Below are 15,929 nucleotides of genomic sequence, written 5' to 3'. Positions count from 1 at the left end.
TTCAGTTTTTGTAGGTTTTTTCCCCAACTTATTTTAATGACAGTCATGAAAGTGGAACGTAAGTAGCTGCTACAACTACTGCTTCTGTGTTGTGTTTAGGTTTTTCTTATCATGTTGTTACATTAATTTCATTTTGTTGAATTATGGTTATGTAGCTAGGTGAATTTTTCTCCAATACTGCATGTACGAATGGTGTTTGCACAAGTTGCATAAGACCAGATTTTCTTTAAAGGAAAGAAATGTATCTGATAAGTAGTGAGGAGAAAGGAATGTATCTGTCCTATAGGTATACTTGTATTTTGCAATTCTTTAATGGGATAAGGTGCATCTAAGAAAGTTTTAACATCTTCTAACAGCCTGCTTAGGTATAAAATCTTGATTGACTAACTCTAGATTATTAATGCATGATCTTTCCTATTTCACAGACTTCTGTTTATTCTGGAAGCATGGTGATAATGGTTCATTTAAAAAAAGTAGTTTGTCAAAACAACAGATACACTGGGAAAGCAGCTAGGCTAAATTTTAACTGGGTGAATCTTTGCTCTTTTGAAACAGGAGATCAGCAAAATCTCGAAGCAGAAGTCCATATTCATCAAGGCACTCGAGGTCTCGTAGCAGACACAGATTGTCTAGATCCAGAAGTCGTCATTCAAGTATCTCTCCTAGTACATTGACTCTGAAGAGTAGCCTGGCTGCCGAGCTGAACAAAAACAAAAAAGCAAGAGCTGCTGAGGCAGCCAAAGCCAGTGCAAAAGCTTCCAATACTTCAACACCTACCAAGGGAAGTACTGACACTGCTGTAAGTGCGCCTCAAGTGAACAATGTAAAGGACCTGAAGAAAATAAAAACTGAGCATACACCTTCCCCTACAAGCAGCGTGAATTTGAAGAATGACAAGGCGAAAGCAAAGGTCTCGCTTCCTGAAACAAAAGGGGAAAATAATTTAATTGCAGACAAAATTACTAAACAGAAACCTACAGCAGTAAAAGAGAATAAATTAACTGTTGTAAAACAGCCACCTGTCACTGTAAAAGAGAAAAGCAAACCGAGTACACCAAGTGTAGTAACCAAGGAGAAGGAGCGAGTTGTTGCACTACCAACCTCCACATTGCCACCCTTGCCTTTGCCTCCCACGCTGCCTGAAGATAAAGAAACTGATAGGTGAGTTGTGGCCTTGCTTTTTGGTGTTGTGTGTTCCTTTTCATTATTGTTGTTTGGGTTTGTTTGTTCGTTATTTCTCTTGGAAAATGAATATAAGCCTATTTGCTAGATCAGGTTGATGCATTAGGTAGTTCTTGCTCATGTTTAACATAGCAGCTGTTGGTGAACTGAAGGAATTTGATCTGGAAATAAAAATAATTGAACTCATTCTTGAAAAGAGAAGGATTTAGTTAGAAGGAATGTTTCAATAAAAAGTACGCTAGAGAGGTGATTTAAAATTGCCGGTACATAATAGCTTTGGGACTAATACAGGGCATCAGGATTTCAAGTTTGGTCTGAACATGTATGTACTTATGGGGAAAAGTTGAATTCAGTAGCAATATGTGAATTCTTTAATTAGCTTGGCTTGAAGTCAAGATTCTCTTCCCTTTGGGAGGCAATGGTTTTTATAGCTGTGTCTTATTTTAGTATAATTTATCTCAGAGATCAGTATTATTTTGAGTATGTATAATGGAAGTGAGGTTCATGACTTGTCATTGGTGTTAACTTTTGAAGTGTAAAAATTGGTCTGTAGTGAAGAAATTCATGTCTCTATTCCAACTGTCATCTGAGTTTAGACTACATTAAGTCTCCTCATAGTCCTAACGGAGAATCTGTGCTGCAGTTTATATTGGAAAATTATGCTGTTGAGCTGTAAGTTACTATTTTTCTTTCGGTTTGGTGAAGAAGTTGAGGGAAGTTACTTCTGTTTTTACTCATGGTGTTACATGCCTCTCACATCTGTATAAGAAAGCAACTTCTTACAACAAGTAAACCAGAATTTCTTAGCATTGAAGTAATAACTAGTTTGTGAGATATATTTTTGTAGGAAAACAAACAGTAAAAGCAAAATTCAAAACTTTTTGAAGTACTTTGTATTCCATATCTGTGAAACTAGCCTGTCTTCCCTTATTGTTTGTGAAGTGTGTAGTGTTTCTTTAGTTAGTAAAAGTAGTTATAACTAGAGGTGGAAATGTTTCTCTTGTGTTTGCTAGTAATTTAATGCTACGATGAACATTAGCATTCACAGGAAACCTTGGCAAATAAATTTAACCTAACAATGTATTAGATATTTATTTATTTTAGTAGTAGAAGAGAAACGGTGTTTCTTGCCCTTCAGCACTCTAGCAAATGTCATTCCAGTTGTTCAGAAGCACAGATGTGTGGCAAATGTGCTGTTGCATTTATATTTATGACAAAGCCATCCTCCCTGGGTAAATGGGATTTCTGACACTGTTACTTGAGAGCAAGATTTACTGCTTTAAGTAAAAACTAATCTAACTGGTTTAATAAATATATATATGATTGGCATTGCAGTGTTAATTGTGATAAAATTAGATTTCAACTTGAAGCTGGCTAATTGCTTATCATTGTTAGTGTTTTTTAATGTGATACCTGTTTTAAGTGTAGCTAAACTGCACGGAGGAGTTAAATTACAATTAAGCTATGGTTCTGTCAGCACTGGTAAGCTTTGCTTAGTCTTGCCTATAGGATGTTATACACTTCAGATCAGAATGGTTGAGATTACAAGTTGTGATAAAGCTTAAGTCCTCAAAGAAAAATGATCAATGTTTTTTAGGGGGGATGAGGGCAAAATGTATTTACCTTAGGCTCAGAGATACTATGGGGAAATTGTGCCAACAAAGAAAGCTTGAGCTGTGCAGAACTGTCTGGTTCCTAATGTCATGTCAGTTGTGAAGTTCAGCAAGGACCTGATAAACCCACAAATAAACTTACCTAAAGGAACAGCAGTGTTGCAAAACCACTGTGTAGGTTAGCTGAAAGAGAAAACTCTTCTGGTGGTCAGTGGCATGTGATGTCACAGACCTGAAAAAAAAAGGCAGCTTTTGGCTGCCTCTGTTTTCATGTACCAGTTTCAAAGTCTGTTTCAGAACCTCTCATATATTGTACTTTCACTAATTGTAAAAGTTTCAGGTCCAAATTTTGAGGAACAGAAATATATGAACTTGAAAATTGAAGATTTTTTCTTTACCATCATAATTGCATGCACTGTGCAAAAGTGGTTTGTTCTGAATAGCATGTTAACCATTATATTTGTGATGAGAGCAGCATATGCTTCCTTGAGGAAATTCAACGTTCAAATTCAGGCAGTGGCAGCTTGAGAAGTGGTAGAAGACATCCAGGTGTTCTGTTTTCATGGGGAAACATGGACATATGCAAAACACTGGAATGCTTTATTTAAATATATAAAGATTGCTAACTGCAGTTAGTGTAAGAAAGAATATATGCATTCACCATGATGGAAGATTGTAAGATCCATCCATTTACAGAAGTTCCCGCTTTATCTATGAAACTAAGTAGGTAAGAAGCTGTAGAAAAACCTCCAGGAAGGTTCCCAGAGAAGGATGTTGACAGTAAAGTAGTACTGTTTGGCAAGTGCAGCTATCTTGGAAAATACCCCTTGAAAGCATGGCAGAAAGTTTTCTTGATGCAATGACAGAGTTTGACATTTAAAGAGTGAATACTATATGACAGTCCTGTGGGGGAGAAACAGTTATGTAATTATATAAAGTCTTGTCATGGTTTAAGCCCAGCCAGTAACTGAGAACCACGCAGCCGCTCGCTCACTCTCCTCCTTCCTCCCCCTGCTCCCAGAGGGATGGGGGGAGAGTCAAAAGAATGTAATTCCCACGGGTTGAGATAAGAACAGTCCAGTAAATAAGGTATAATGCAAAACCACTACTGCTACCACCAATAATAATAATAATGATAAGGGAAATAACAAGGGGAGAGAATATAAAACTAAAAGGGGAAAGGGAAAAAAACCAACCCAATAAACACAAGTACTGCACAATACAACTGCTCACCACCCGCCAACTGATACCCAGCCCGACCCAAGCGGCGATCTGCCCCTTCTGGGTGACTCCCCCTGGTTTATATACTGGGCATGATGTGCTGTGGTATGGAATATCCCTTTGGCTAGTTTGGGTCAGGTGTCCTGTCTCTGCTTCCTCCCGGCTTCTTGTGCCCCTCCTCACTGGCAGAGCGTGAGACTGAAAAGCTCTTGATCAGGGTAAGCATTGCTTAGCAACAACTAAAACATCGGTGTGTTATCAGTGTTGTTCTCAGGCTAAAGCCAAAACAGAGCACTGCACCAGCTACTAGGAAGGAGAAAAATAACTGTTACAGCTGAACCTGGACAAGTCTAGAGATGGTTGTGGCTTTAAAATTGCTGGATATGCTGTAGCTGCACAAATCTAGCTAAACTAAAGGAAGTTCTGGTAAGATGGCACCATGCATTTAAAAAAAATATTCTGCAGCAAGTACAATACTTTCAGAATTTCCCATTAGAATGAGGAGAGCATCTCAGAATCATTGTGTACAGTGATTGTTAAAGGAATACTCTGCTGTACATGTGTTTGGGAGATTTTTCTTAAGACAGAGATTGACTGTCAGTATCTGTTAACTAATTATAGTTGATGATAAAAAAATGGTGAGATATCAGTAATCCGTGGCAGAAAAACATTTAGTCATTTTTTCATCTGATTTTTTTTCCTCCCACTTGATTTGCATGCTGATCACTAGGAACATGTTGAATCTGGAGTGTTTCAGCAGATGTATGAGATGGGAACCTGTAAAGGAGGTGGTGTGGACTGCCTCGTAATGCCCTGCAGTATTACTGTAACTGTGATGCTCACCATCTCTGGAGACCAACTTTATAGAGAACTGGATTAGGATAATCTTCTCTTTTATGTGAGAAGTCAGAATAAGATTTTACCACTACACTTCTGGTATCTGTCAGCACTTGAGCTCTAAATGTTCTTAATAGTCTAGTCCATAAGCTTGGGAAGAAGCTTGTGTGGCTGAAGAAGGCTGGCCTGGTAAGGCTTGCTGTGCCATCTAACCTCAGCTTTCACCAGAAAGATCTGGTTTCATAGTTGCTGTAGAATTTTGGTAGTTAAAGAGCAGAGATTTCACATGTTGATGCGTTAAGAACCTAGAATGTACTTTAAAAAGTAATTCCAATAGGTTTTCCTTTCTGTTAGTATCATTGTACTGTGTTCAACTTGATAGTAAAATTGTGTCTTTTTTAATAGTTTGCAAGAGAATCTTTCAGTGAAGTCAGTTAAAGAAACAGAGAAGAAACTTCGCCATCTGCTTGCAGATTTGCCACTGCCACCTGAGTTGCCTGGAGCAGCTGAGTTATCTAAAAGTCCTGAAGAAAAGAAACCAGCAGTTCAGTTACACAGCAAGAGAAGACCAAAGTATGTTTAGTAGACTTTTTAAAGCCTATCAAGCAAGTAGAAGTGATAAGTTTCTCTAAAATATATTCGCTTCAAAATAATTCTGATTTTTAATGACTTTTTTAATATTAATGAGGCTGAAATCAAACTGCAAGGTTTATTGCCACTTACTGCTAGTAAGGCAGTTATCTGATAATGTTTCCTAAATATTTAGTGTTGAGGGTCTTGTCAAAGTTTAAAACAATCCTTTGATATATTACCTGTATTCTTAGAAATGCTTGTTGTTTTCTAGAATATGTGGACCACGACATGGTGAAACAAAAGAAAAAGAAATAGATTGGGGAAAGCGCTGTGTAGATAAATTTGATATCATTGGTATTATTGGTGAAGGCACTTACGGGCAAGTTTACAAAGCCAGAGATAAAGACACAGGTAAGTCCAGAAAAAATGAATGTAATCCTGCTGTTCTGAAGTGACCAGGATATTTTTGGGTTCGTTTTTATATTGAGTAAAATTTTGTGCTATTCTGCTCTCTAATGTTTGAAAAGTTTTTAGTTGTTGGTTTGTTTGTTTAGTTTTAAATCTAGCATTAGTCTAACTCAGAAATTATCTTTTGTTGCCTTGGAAAAATTATTTATCCATAAAACTGTGGCTGAAAGCAAGCTGAATGCTCTTAATTTCTAATTCTTATTTCTTGAGTTTTGGTGCTTCGTACACAATTGAGCTAGTGAAGAAAAGAGGGTAAATACTCCAGGGAAACAAAATGGGACCCTAGACAGGATGACAAAGAATAATGAAGTTTGTGAAGGGATGTAAGGGTGAAAGAAGCTATGCATGAGATTTAGCCATTTTTCTCCTTTGTATTCCAGTGGTCATTAGCTGATAGGAAGAGAAGCTGCCTCTGTGCAACACAGCCCTGAAGTGTTGCATATTGGGTGTTTTTCTTGCAGTATGACTACAACAGTGACATAGTTTTTAAATTCCATTTTAAACTATTGCTAAAATTAGCAAGCATCACCACTATGATATGCAAGAATGTTATCACTTCTTCTAATGTATTGAAATGGATTCTTCATATGTGCTGCATATTCCTTGATCTTTTAATGTCCAATTAGTAGTTCTTGCTGTGACTGCTTGCCCTTCTGGCTTATTTGTGCATGCCTTGAATGCTGGATAATTTTCTACTTCAGCAGTAACTGAGTCGCATAGGATCACATACCAGCCTCAGTTCTTTCTTTCTGATCTCCAGAAGAATGAACTGTAATTATAATTCCTCCGTCATTCTTCGCCTGTGCTTGTCTCGGTTTGCAACCTTTAGTTCTTCAGCTGAACTGTTACAGATCTCATTTTTTACCTCTACCTTGGGAAATGGTGCAAATCATTGTTAGGAGCTTCTTCCTACTCGCCTGGGATTCTGTTCTTTGCCCATTTAAGTTGTTAATCTTACCATAACCATATTGCCTCTTTGGCAAGCGTCAGGTGGTTTGTGTGGCAATCATCGCTGAACCTCCACTAGAAGTTCTTACTTTCTGTATTGAATGGGTCCATGCAGTTACAGCAAACCTTCCATTAGCCTTGGATTCAAACCCTGCGCAGAGTGGTACTATAGCTGTTGAGACGCCTTATAACAAGGTGTGCAATGGGCTTTCAAAGCAAGTGGATGTTGTGTTGTACTGAAATGTGACGTATTGTGTGTGTATATATATCATACACTGGTGTATGGTAAGTCCTTTCTAGAGTTAACAAAGGTATGCGTGCTGTCAGTAAACTTCCAGGACGCAGCAGAACAAAATGCTTGAGCTGGCATACAGTCTTTAGATATTCTCCATCATGAATAGATCATGCTCCTGCCATTTTGCAGAATCCAGCCCAGCCTGCAGTGAAATAATAAGGAAAATTTGTCTTTACTGTAAACGTGGCAGTGACACTTCTGCTTTTGGAAAGTATACTGATGAATTAGAGAAGTCTTTAGTCATCTGCCTCGTACCTTGAACTACGTGGTGTTTCTGGCTAGATACATCTATTCTGACTTATGCTATTGTAGTAATAAGAAACTCAGAGCAGACATAGGCCTCTGTCTCTAAAGCTGCTGTGATAATCACTCTTCTATGGGGGTTTATTGAAAGATCTGATGTGGAGTATCAGGACACAGGTGAGTGGGGTGTGCAGGAGGAAGAAGACAGGCCTTACAGTGGGTAGCTGAAAATTCTTATTTATAGCTTTGCTTCTCCATGTGATAGTTTCCCAGCAATGGTTAATTCTGTTTCCATTCAGCATAGTGTTTGGTGCAAGCATCAAAATGTTAACTATTTAGTCTGCTCAGAAACAGTAACAAATGGGAGGGGTTTCAAAAACAAGTGAACAAACTCAATACTAAATCACATAGTTTGGTTGCTAATCTTAATGGGTTTTATTTAAATTTTCTCTTAGGGGAAATGGTGGCACTAAAGAAAGTACGTCTGGATAATGAAAAGGAAGGGTTTCCAATAACAGCTATTCGGGAGATTAAGATTCTTCGACAGCTTAATCACCAAAGCATTATCAACATGAAGGAAATAGTGACAGACAAGGAAGATGCTCTGGACTTCAAGAAGGACAAAGGTATGTACACTAACACAGGAGTAGTTCTTTCTGGTTCTGTTCTTAATACAGTAGTCTGTGATGCTGGATTTGAAGTTCTACTTCATTAAAAAATATGTTTGCAAATTGTGATGCTTGACAAGGGACTTTAATTACTAGTAGAAGTCCTTTATTTAGCTCAGCTGTGCCTTTTGCTCATAGAAAGGTTTTTGCAAGTATCTTATGGGATAAGAAAATGTAATGATTCCAGTTTTGCTGGAGAGGAACAGATGTTGGACTTCTTGACACTCACAGATTAGGGAGGCCAGCAACAATAGCAAGATCTTAACTGTGGGCTTTTTAGACCTCTATTTTTCTCCTAATATTTTCTTACATCATTTAAAGTATTGCAGGCTCAATGCTGAAGAGGTGTTTTTTCATTGTAGGCTTTGATTTTCTTTGATTTGTGCTTCAGTCAGTTTTTCGTAATTGGGTACATGTGTTTCGAAGGCTAGAAGAAGGATAAATGAAAAGAAAGATTTGTGTGCTGGGGATGTTTTTCCCCCAAATAAAAGGCATGCAGACTTTTACTCTTTTGGTTCCTTCAGTGTTAAGTCCGGCTTGTTTGAGTTACTGCAACCTGGAGAATAAAGCAAACAGTGGAAATCATGCAGTGTTGTTGCTTGGTGCTTTTGATATTGGAGGGGTTGTTTTGTCTTTGGAGGACATTTCTTTTTAGGTCCAAGTCTTATAAACTAATTTTGAGGTATTTTATTGTTCTATGGGCAATTTGGTACATGGCTTGCCTGAGGAGGGTGTTTGGAATGTGATACCTGTGCTTATTCGTGGCTCTCCCTCCTTTATAGAGCATGCCCAGCTCCAGTGTGGGTAGAAAACACTGTGTGTTGCTGCAGAGCCAGCAGAAACACTGGGTGATGTCGTGATGAATCAGAAAATGGCTGTCAAAATTAAGCAGGAATTAGTTTAGTGGGTTTTTTTTATCATCTTTAGAAAGTAGAATACATTCAAGTATTACATATATAAATACAGCATTGCCAGGCTTTTTTTTTTTACTGTGTTTAAAAGTAGAAAGCATCTATCAAAGGAGTTTCTCTAGATATGTGCATGTTTAGTGGTCAGCACCCGCTCTGAATCCCAACAGTCTGCAACAGCCAGTTTAGGCTTTTCATGTGAATCTTGTACTGAGTTTTAATTAGGTCTAACCTACTTGGCTAATGAGACCACACTGAGCCTTGACTTAATACTTAATGACTCATTAATTAATTTTCTCCCTTTCTGTTTGGTGCCATGTCTAGGATTGAATTGTAATTTTTTTTTTGGTGTACTTCAAACTGTGTGATTGATTAATTTCAAATGTATTTTTTGTTTTGCCCAAGTCTATATTTGTGCTTTTGATATTGCTTTCATTTCATTTCTCATTCTTGTTTAACAGCTTATTAAAACAGTTATATTTTCAGAAAATTTGCAAGGGAAGGAGTTTCTCTGAAGATGCTAGAATAAAATTCATTTCTGAAAGCATTAGCATGATAAAGAGACTGTGCTATTATGATTTGTCTGTGAAAAGATGGAGGGGTTGGGTTTTTTTATTTCCAGGCACTGCATTCTGTATTCCTCTAATGAGTAGTTCATTGTGAGATGGAGGTTTATAGTCAAGATGTTGTGGCCAAATTGTAGTCTATGCAGGGAACAAATGAATGCAACTGGGAGGGAGTTTGATCATCTTCACAGTAAACCGTTGCAAACACAAATGTAGGCTGCTTGGTTTAAGAAGGAACCATTATAGAAGTGGTAAAGCTTACAGTAGAAGCAGAATGGTTTGCCCTCTGAATATGCTTATGCTTAATGTATGTTTATGCTTATCTTGGCTTTGGAATATAACTCTTACAAAACCCTGCTGATACTCCTTTTGTAGAAGTAGGGAATGGAAATATTTCTTCCAACACATGTTCTCTAGTTAACATAAGTAAAGTTAATTTTGTGTCTAAGGTTGACTATCATATCCTGACCTGGATATGATAAAAACCATTGGGTTTGGGTTTTGGTTTGGGTTTTGTTGGTGGTGGTTGGTTTGTTTGTGGGTTTTTTTTTTTCCTTGAATCTCAGTAGTTTAAAATGCAGTTTTCTGACAATTATGTAGCTATTTGGCACACCTTGCACAATCCTTTTTCTTTTATTCTTTTTTCTTTTTTAGGATGCTTTTTAAGATAATAACATTGACCTGCAAACCAGCAATGGCTTGCCTTGTACAGCTTTGTCCTGATGCTTTGAGCTGTGTTACATGTTTGCATGATTAGACATTAAGAAATTCTTCCCTGTGAGGGTGCTGAGGCACTGGCACAGGGTGCCCAGAGAAGCTGTGGCTGTCTCATCCCTGGCAGTGTTCAAGGCCAGGTTGGACACAGGGGCTTGGAGCAACCTGCTCTAGTGGAAGGTGTCCCTGCCCGTGGCAGGGGGTTGGAACTGGATGAGCTTTAAGGTCCCTTCCAACCCAAACCAGTCTGGGATTCTGTGATTTTAAGTGACATAATCCTATGTGTTCCAAACTTTTGAGAATCTGGCTTCTGTCAATAGTTTCAGCAGCATTTTGCTTTTGAAGAAAAGAGAAGAAAAGTTTATCTGTGTTTTATCCTGGCTAGCTTGGAGTGTAAGTTTAACAATAGGAACAGCTTTAATATAGGATTGGGTTTATTCTTTGTAGCCAACCATTAGAAAATGAAATGTAACAGGTTGGAGCAGTGTGTTAGAAATGTTTTAAGTGCATTTCCACCAGTGGAAGTACAGCACATGAGCACAATTGTTTGTATAGGTTGGGCACATACCGAGCTGAGTGGGTCTGCTGTACTGAAACCTGAAGTTTAACTTTGCAGTTTTCATTATGCATGAGACCTGCTTGATGATAAAGTTGGAGAACAGCATTACCGATTACTAATCGGTGATTTAATACCTTGATTCTGAGGCACGATCCTGACAGGTAAAACATATGTTGGGTGTGGTGAGGAGTATCCATTTTGTATGTTTTTCATGTAGGCTTTTCTCCCTTATACAGAGGGAGACAGGTGAACACACAAGGTAAGGGATGGGAACACATGACTAATAGTTTATATCCTGTCATGTGTGTATATCTGCATAACAGCTGACTTAACAGTACATTCGGCAGTTGTGTTTGTGCCTCCTCTGCTTCTCTTGGGACATAAAGCCTCATTTGAATTGACAGGAGCAATGAGCTGTAGTTTCCATTCAGTATTTTCCTAAAATGTCAGAACTCTGGTTATTTTTGTTGAAAACATTTTCCTCTATCGAGCTAGTATAAGAGCAGTTGTGGGTGTCAGTCTTCAATAGTAGTAGAAGCAGCCTGACTGGCACTGTTGGTGTTTGTGACCAAGTCTGATGGCAACTAAAGTTTCCTTCACTTTTCCTTTTTGTTTGCTTGATGGTAATTCAAATTAATAGGAGTTTGAAAAAATCATATTCATGGACTTCAGTTCATGTCCTCTTGGAGCAGAGTTTGGAGCAGGAGGATTGTACTGGGCAGAAGCTCTTCGTCTTCTTTTAGTGGTTTGGGTTGTTTATGTCTGAGAAAGTTTGTGTAACATTGCTTGTGTAACAGTAATTGAAGAAAGCAAGATTTAAGACAGAAGTTGAAAAGAAAGAGCTATTTCCTAGGTATATTCAAATCTATACACCTCATAAGCTAAGTTAGTTGAGCACTTCAGTTATAACTTTGTAACTGAAGCTGTAAAATGAACCAGAATGACTGGAGAAAAGGTCCTCCTTACATTGGGATTTTGTCAGCTCTGGTTTTGTTTTCTCAGTTTGACAATTAATTACATGATCTTAGGTGTCTCTTTTTTAACTTTGGGCACCTGAGATGGTCCTTCAGTTCTCAGTTGCTGCTTTATCAGCTAGAAGCTGTTGCACGTGTTCAACATTCTAGCTATGGGACTGCCACAATCTCTTTCTACTAAACACGTGGAGAGTGCCTGACTTAGCTTTCGTGGCTATGAATGTAAAACCAGTAGGTGTACTGATTGATTTCTCTTCCTCCTTTTGACTGGAAGAAGCATTTTCAATTGCTAACCCAAGGGAGGAGTAAAATTTTGCATGGGAGACTCCAATAAAAAAGATCTGGTTAATGTCACGGCTTGGGTTTGGTTTGTTTTGTTTCTGTGTATTATCTGTTTGGATTGTGTGTGTTTCTGTAATTAATTTTAAAATCTGAATTTACTTTAGATGGATTAAACTTTGAATTGATTTGCAGTACAAGTTAACAAGCCTTTTTTAGGCATGAAGTTGGTATTTATCTTGACAGCTCAGTAGTACGCGTGTCAAAAGGGCACTGACTCTGGTGCATGGTAGCAACTGGACTATAGGCACTGGAACAGGCTGCAAAAGGAAGTTGTGAATGCTTCATCCCTGGTAGTGTTCAACGCCAGGTTGGACAGGGCTTGGTCTAGTGGAAGGTGTCCCTGCCTCTGGCAGGGGGTTGGAACTAGATGAGCTTAAGGTCCTTTCCAACCCAAACCATTCTGTGAATAGCAGGTTACTTCCTCACAGCCATCAAGGAGTACTTTGAAAGCCTGTGGCTTGTAGGAAGTCTGTGACAGCAATCATGTTGTCATCAGGGAGTACTTCGCTACAGTAAACACTAGAGGTTCCTTCTCTGTTGGTATTGTACCTAGCTTTATCCGGGTTTCCTGGGAAGGTGAGCAAAACCAAACTGTCCTGAATTTCAGAAATCTCTAATGATCTACAGCTTGCCTTGCTGCTCCCGAAATAGCTGATAGAAACTTCTTGCCCAAATAGTTTTCATGCTGCAGTTATCAGGCATGGTGTGACTGCTTGAGTGGTGCTTCCCTTTTCTGTGTGCTGTACTGGACTCTGGTCTGGAATGAGTGCAGACCTAATTGTGTGGCTTTTCAACTTGATCCATGTTACGGCAAACTTAGAAAAATCCCTGATTATTAATGAAAGATTTCTGATATGTTTGGTTTAATTTTCCTCTGCTTTAAGTTTTTTGTTTGGTTTCTTATTTCCCTGCAGTATGTAATGAAACAAGGACACTATTTACTCCCAGGGATGCCCTTGGCTGTATGCAAGGGCTGTATGCCCTTGGCTGGTTCACCTATTTCAGAATGTGCTTCCGTGCGCATGGAGTTTGGGTTGGATTTATTTCAAGAGGAGAATGCAATTCAATTTGCAATGGGAAAATAACATAGCACATAGCAGTGATGCTTTCTTTAGACTTAAGGTGATTAATTCAATAGCTATACCTTTATTTGGTGTTTCATAGATCAGAAAATAGGTTTGTAAAATGTGAGTAGAAAGAAAAGATGAATGTCTGTTTAAGGGACTCTAAGGAATTTAAATATAAGGAACTTAAAGGTATTGGTGGATGGTTTCTTTACTTTTCAAGCTCTGACAAAATTCTGTTTAAAACTATCTTGGAATATAGTGTATTGTAAGTACTGGTAGAGAAATGTGAAGGAAATTGAAAACTAAATATAATCCAATTATCTTGAATCAATCAAGGGAAAAAATAATAATGTATTTCACAGAAGCTGAGGAGGTTTATTAATGAGATGAAAATCTGATGGAGTCTCATTCTGAACAGTGTGTACAGAACAAATTGTTCAAAACCTGTTCAACAACTCTGCATTGTACATACCGTGCACTGAATGAGCCAGGGCTCCTTTCTTTTAAGCATTTTTGTATTGCAGGATACTCTTTTAATGCATTTATACGAAGATTGAATTAAAATTTGTACATAGTAAGGCACTTCTGGTCTCCTGGTTCCTCTGATCTGTATCTAATCAGGTATTTTGAGAAACCCCAAACACCTTCCCTATGAAATTACATTTGTTTAAAAGCTGTCATCTGGGTAGGCTTCTGGATCATTCTCCCCTGCCACTCCCCTCCCTGCATGGCCTGAAGCACTTGTGTCTCACTTTGAGAACAAATGCCTAACTTAATGGCCCACTTTGTTGGATCTGCATGATTTGATGACAGTCCAAAAAAATCCAAAGCGTGCCTGTGTCAGAAAAGTGCAAAGTGTGTTTTGTTAGCTTTTGTAACCCTCTAGAAAATCTTTGGTTTATTACGGATCATCAGTGCCATGTCTTGAGTTACCCATTTTATTTGCATAGCTTTACAGCATTATAGCCCAGTTCATTTTGGGTTTTGGTCAAGAAAACTACTTTTAGAGTTCCATGATTTGAAATAAACGAACAGGAGAAGGAGATGTGTTAATCCTTTAGAATAGTTAAAGCAGTATCTCTCTTTCTGACCCTTATCAAGCTTAACTGACAGCGTGGTCAAAAAGATTAATTTCTTGAAGTGCAAACAAGAGAAGTAAGGCAAGAGGATTGTTTCCATCCGTGTGAGTCTCCTTTATTGTGTACCTCCCTAATAGATTTAGCTGCTATCTCTTATCCCATATTCAGAAGTAGGCAATATTATTACTGTTCAGCTGTTCCAGCTGCTGCTCTGTCAACATGCAGTGACGTTAAGGTTTCTTATCTCAGTAGATGAAGGAATGGAGATAAGCTGCGTGATATTAGCAAAGGAAATGGGGCACCCAGGACATAAACCCCCACTTAGTGTTTTGTTGCAGCATGTGGCAGTGTGCAGACTGTAGGCTTGTTCCCACCCCACAGGTACTTACTTATTGGGAAGTGCAGTAAGATGGGTAAAACTCAAACACATAGTTCTTAGTTCATTTGAATTGCGTGTGCTTTACTGTAACAGAGTTTTAGGTGTTTTTGTGACACTGCTTTCAGAAATATGGATATTGGGCAAAGCTCGCATGAACCAAAGGGTCATTTTAAAATGTAACCTCCAAGTTATTGAACGTCTTGGCCTCATAAGGGAAAGAACAATTATTTTTTCTGTTGTTTTCCTTTTTGAGAAATGGTTGTTTGTGTGGCATTTGTTTTGATTGCACTAAAGGATGCTCTAAACTTGAACTCTGGCTGTGCTGTAATAAGCAGCCTTCTGCCTGTGCATAGTTTAACTTGTGAGGTCTTTCATGGCTGTTTTCTTCTTCCTGAATATCTGTAGCTTCTTTCCCTGTTGTGAAGGATCAGATTACCCGATCTGATGAAAAGCAGTAGAAATTTGAAATGATAAGTGGAATAATTAACTGCTTTGTTGGCCAGACCTGTAGATCTCTATCAGAAAAGGGCACTACACTTGTCTACAAATAAACTGAGTTTCACTTCAGTTTGCTTGACACCTTTTTTGCAGCTACAATCACTTCCAAATATAGCTTAAGTAATACTGAAAATCAGGTTTTAATGGTTAGGCTGCCAAGGCTGGTAGACTAATTTCAATAGCTTATCATAACCAATGAAGAAGATTCAGCTTTGACTGTTCTTCTTTTAAAAATAAATTCTAACTTTGTATCATACGTACGTAGTGATGCAGAAGTGTAATTGATCTGTGCATTTGCTCTTGCTCTGATCTGGAAGGAACATTTAGCATTTGTACTGTTCTAGTGTATGTTTCTTAATGAGAGTTGTAGAGAATATAAATAATCGGATGTCACCTCGCAGGTACTGCTCTGTTCTATTTATGAATTGTCCCCATTGTTGTCAGCTTTCCTTCTTGCATGAGGGTACCAATTCTGATTGCTGGTTATAAATAGTGGTAAAAATAGTGGTAGCTAGTGACAGAGCAGGAAATTGCTCAAGGTATGAAGCCTGCTTCGCATACAAACAAGACGACTGTTTAGCTGTTCTCACTAAGCAGGTCTGCAATCCCACTGACCCTTCCCAGTCTTTCTCTTTGTCATGTACATGCAGAGTGCAGCCTGCTGCCATGACAGTTAACTTTCCTTTGTATTCCAGAGCAAGAAGATACCAAGATCACTGGTATTTAATTTTATTGAGCTGACATCTTCTGAAGAGCATGTCCAGATTATTCTGGCACTGCAGCATTAATATCAGG

General features: G+C 38.4%; 1 protein-coding gene across 4 annotated transcripts in view; it reads left to right on the top strand.

Moving 5' to 3' along the window:
* The window catches only part of CDK13 (cyclin dependent kinase 13), a 50,323-nt gene that overhangs the window by 12,010 nt on the left and 22,384 nt on the right, over positions 1-15,929 (top strand). For all 4 annotated transcript variants that reach the window (XM_030510746.1, XM_030510732.1, XM_030510739.1 and 1 more), the window contains exons 2-5: positions 556-1,161; positions 5,259-5,426; positions 5,698-5,837; positions 7,836-8,006. In XM_030510746.1, coding sequence (XP_030366606.1) covers positions 556-1,161; positions 5,259-5,426; positions 5,698-5,837; positions 7,836-8,006 — 1,085 coding nt within the window. The remainder of the gene's footprint in view (positions 1-555; positions 1,162-5,258; positions 5,427-5,697; positions 5,838-7,835; positions 8,007-15,929) is intronic.

The sequence above is a fragment of the Strigops habroptila genome, chromosome 1 (genome assembly GCF_004027225.2).
Source record: "Strigops habroptila isolate Jane chromosome 1, bStrHab1.2.pri, whole genome shotgun sequence".
Taxonomy (NCBI): Eukaryota; Metazoa; Chordata; class Aves; order Psittaciformes; family Psittacidae; genus Strigops; species Strigops habroptila.
This window is presented reverse-complemented; position numbering and strand designations above follow the sequence as displayed.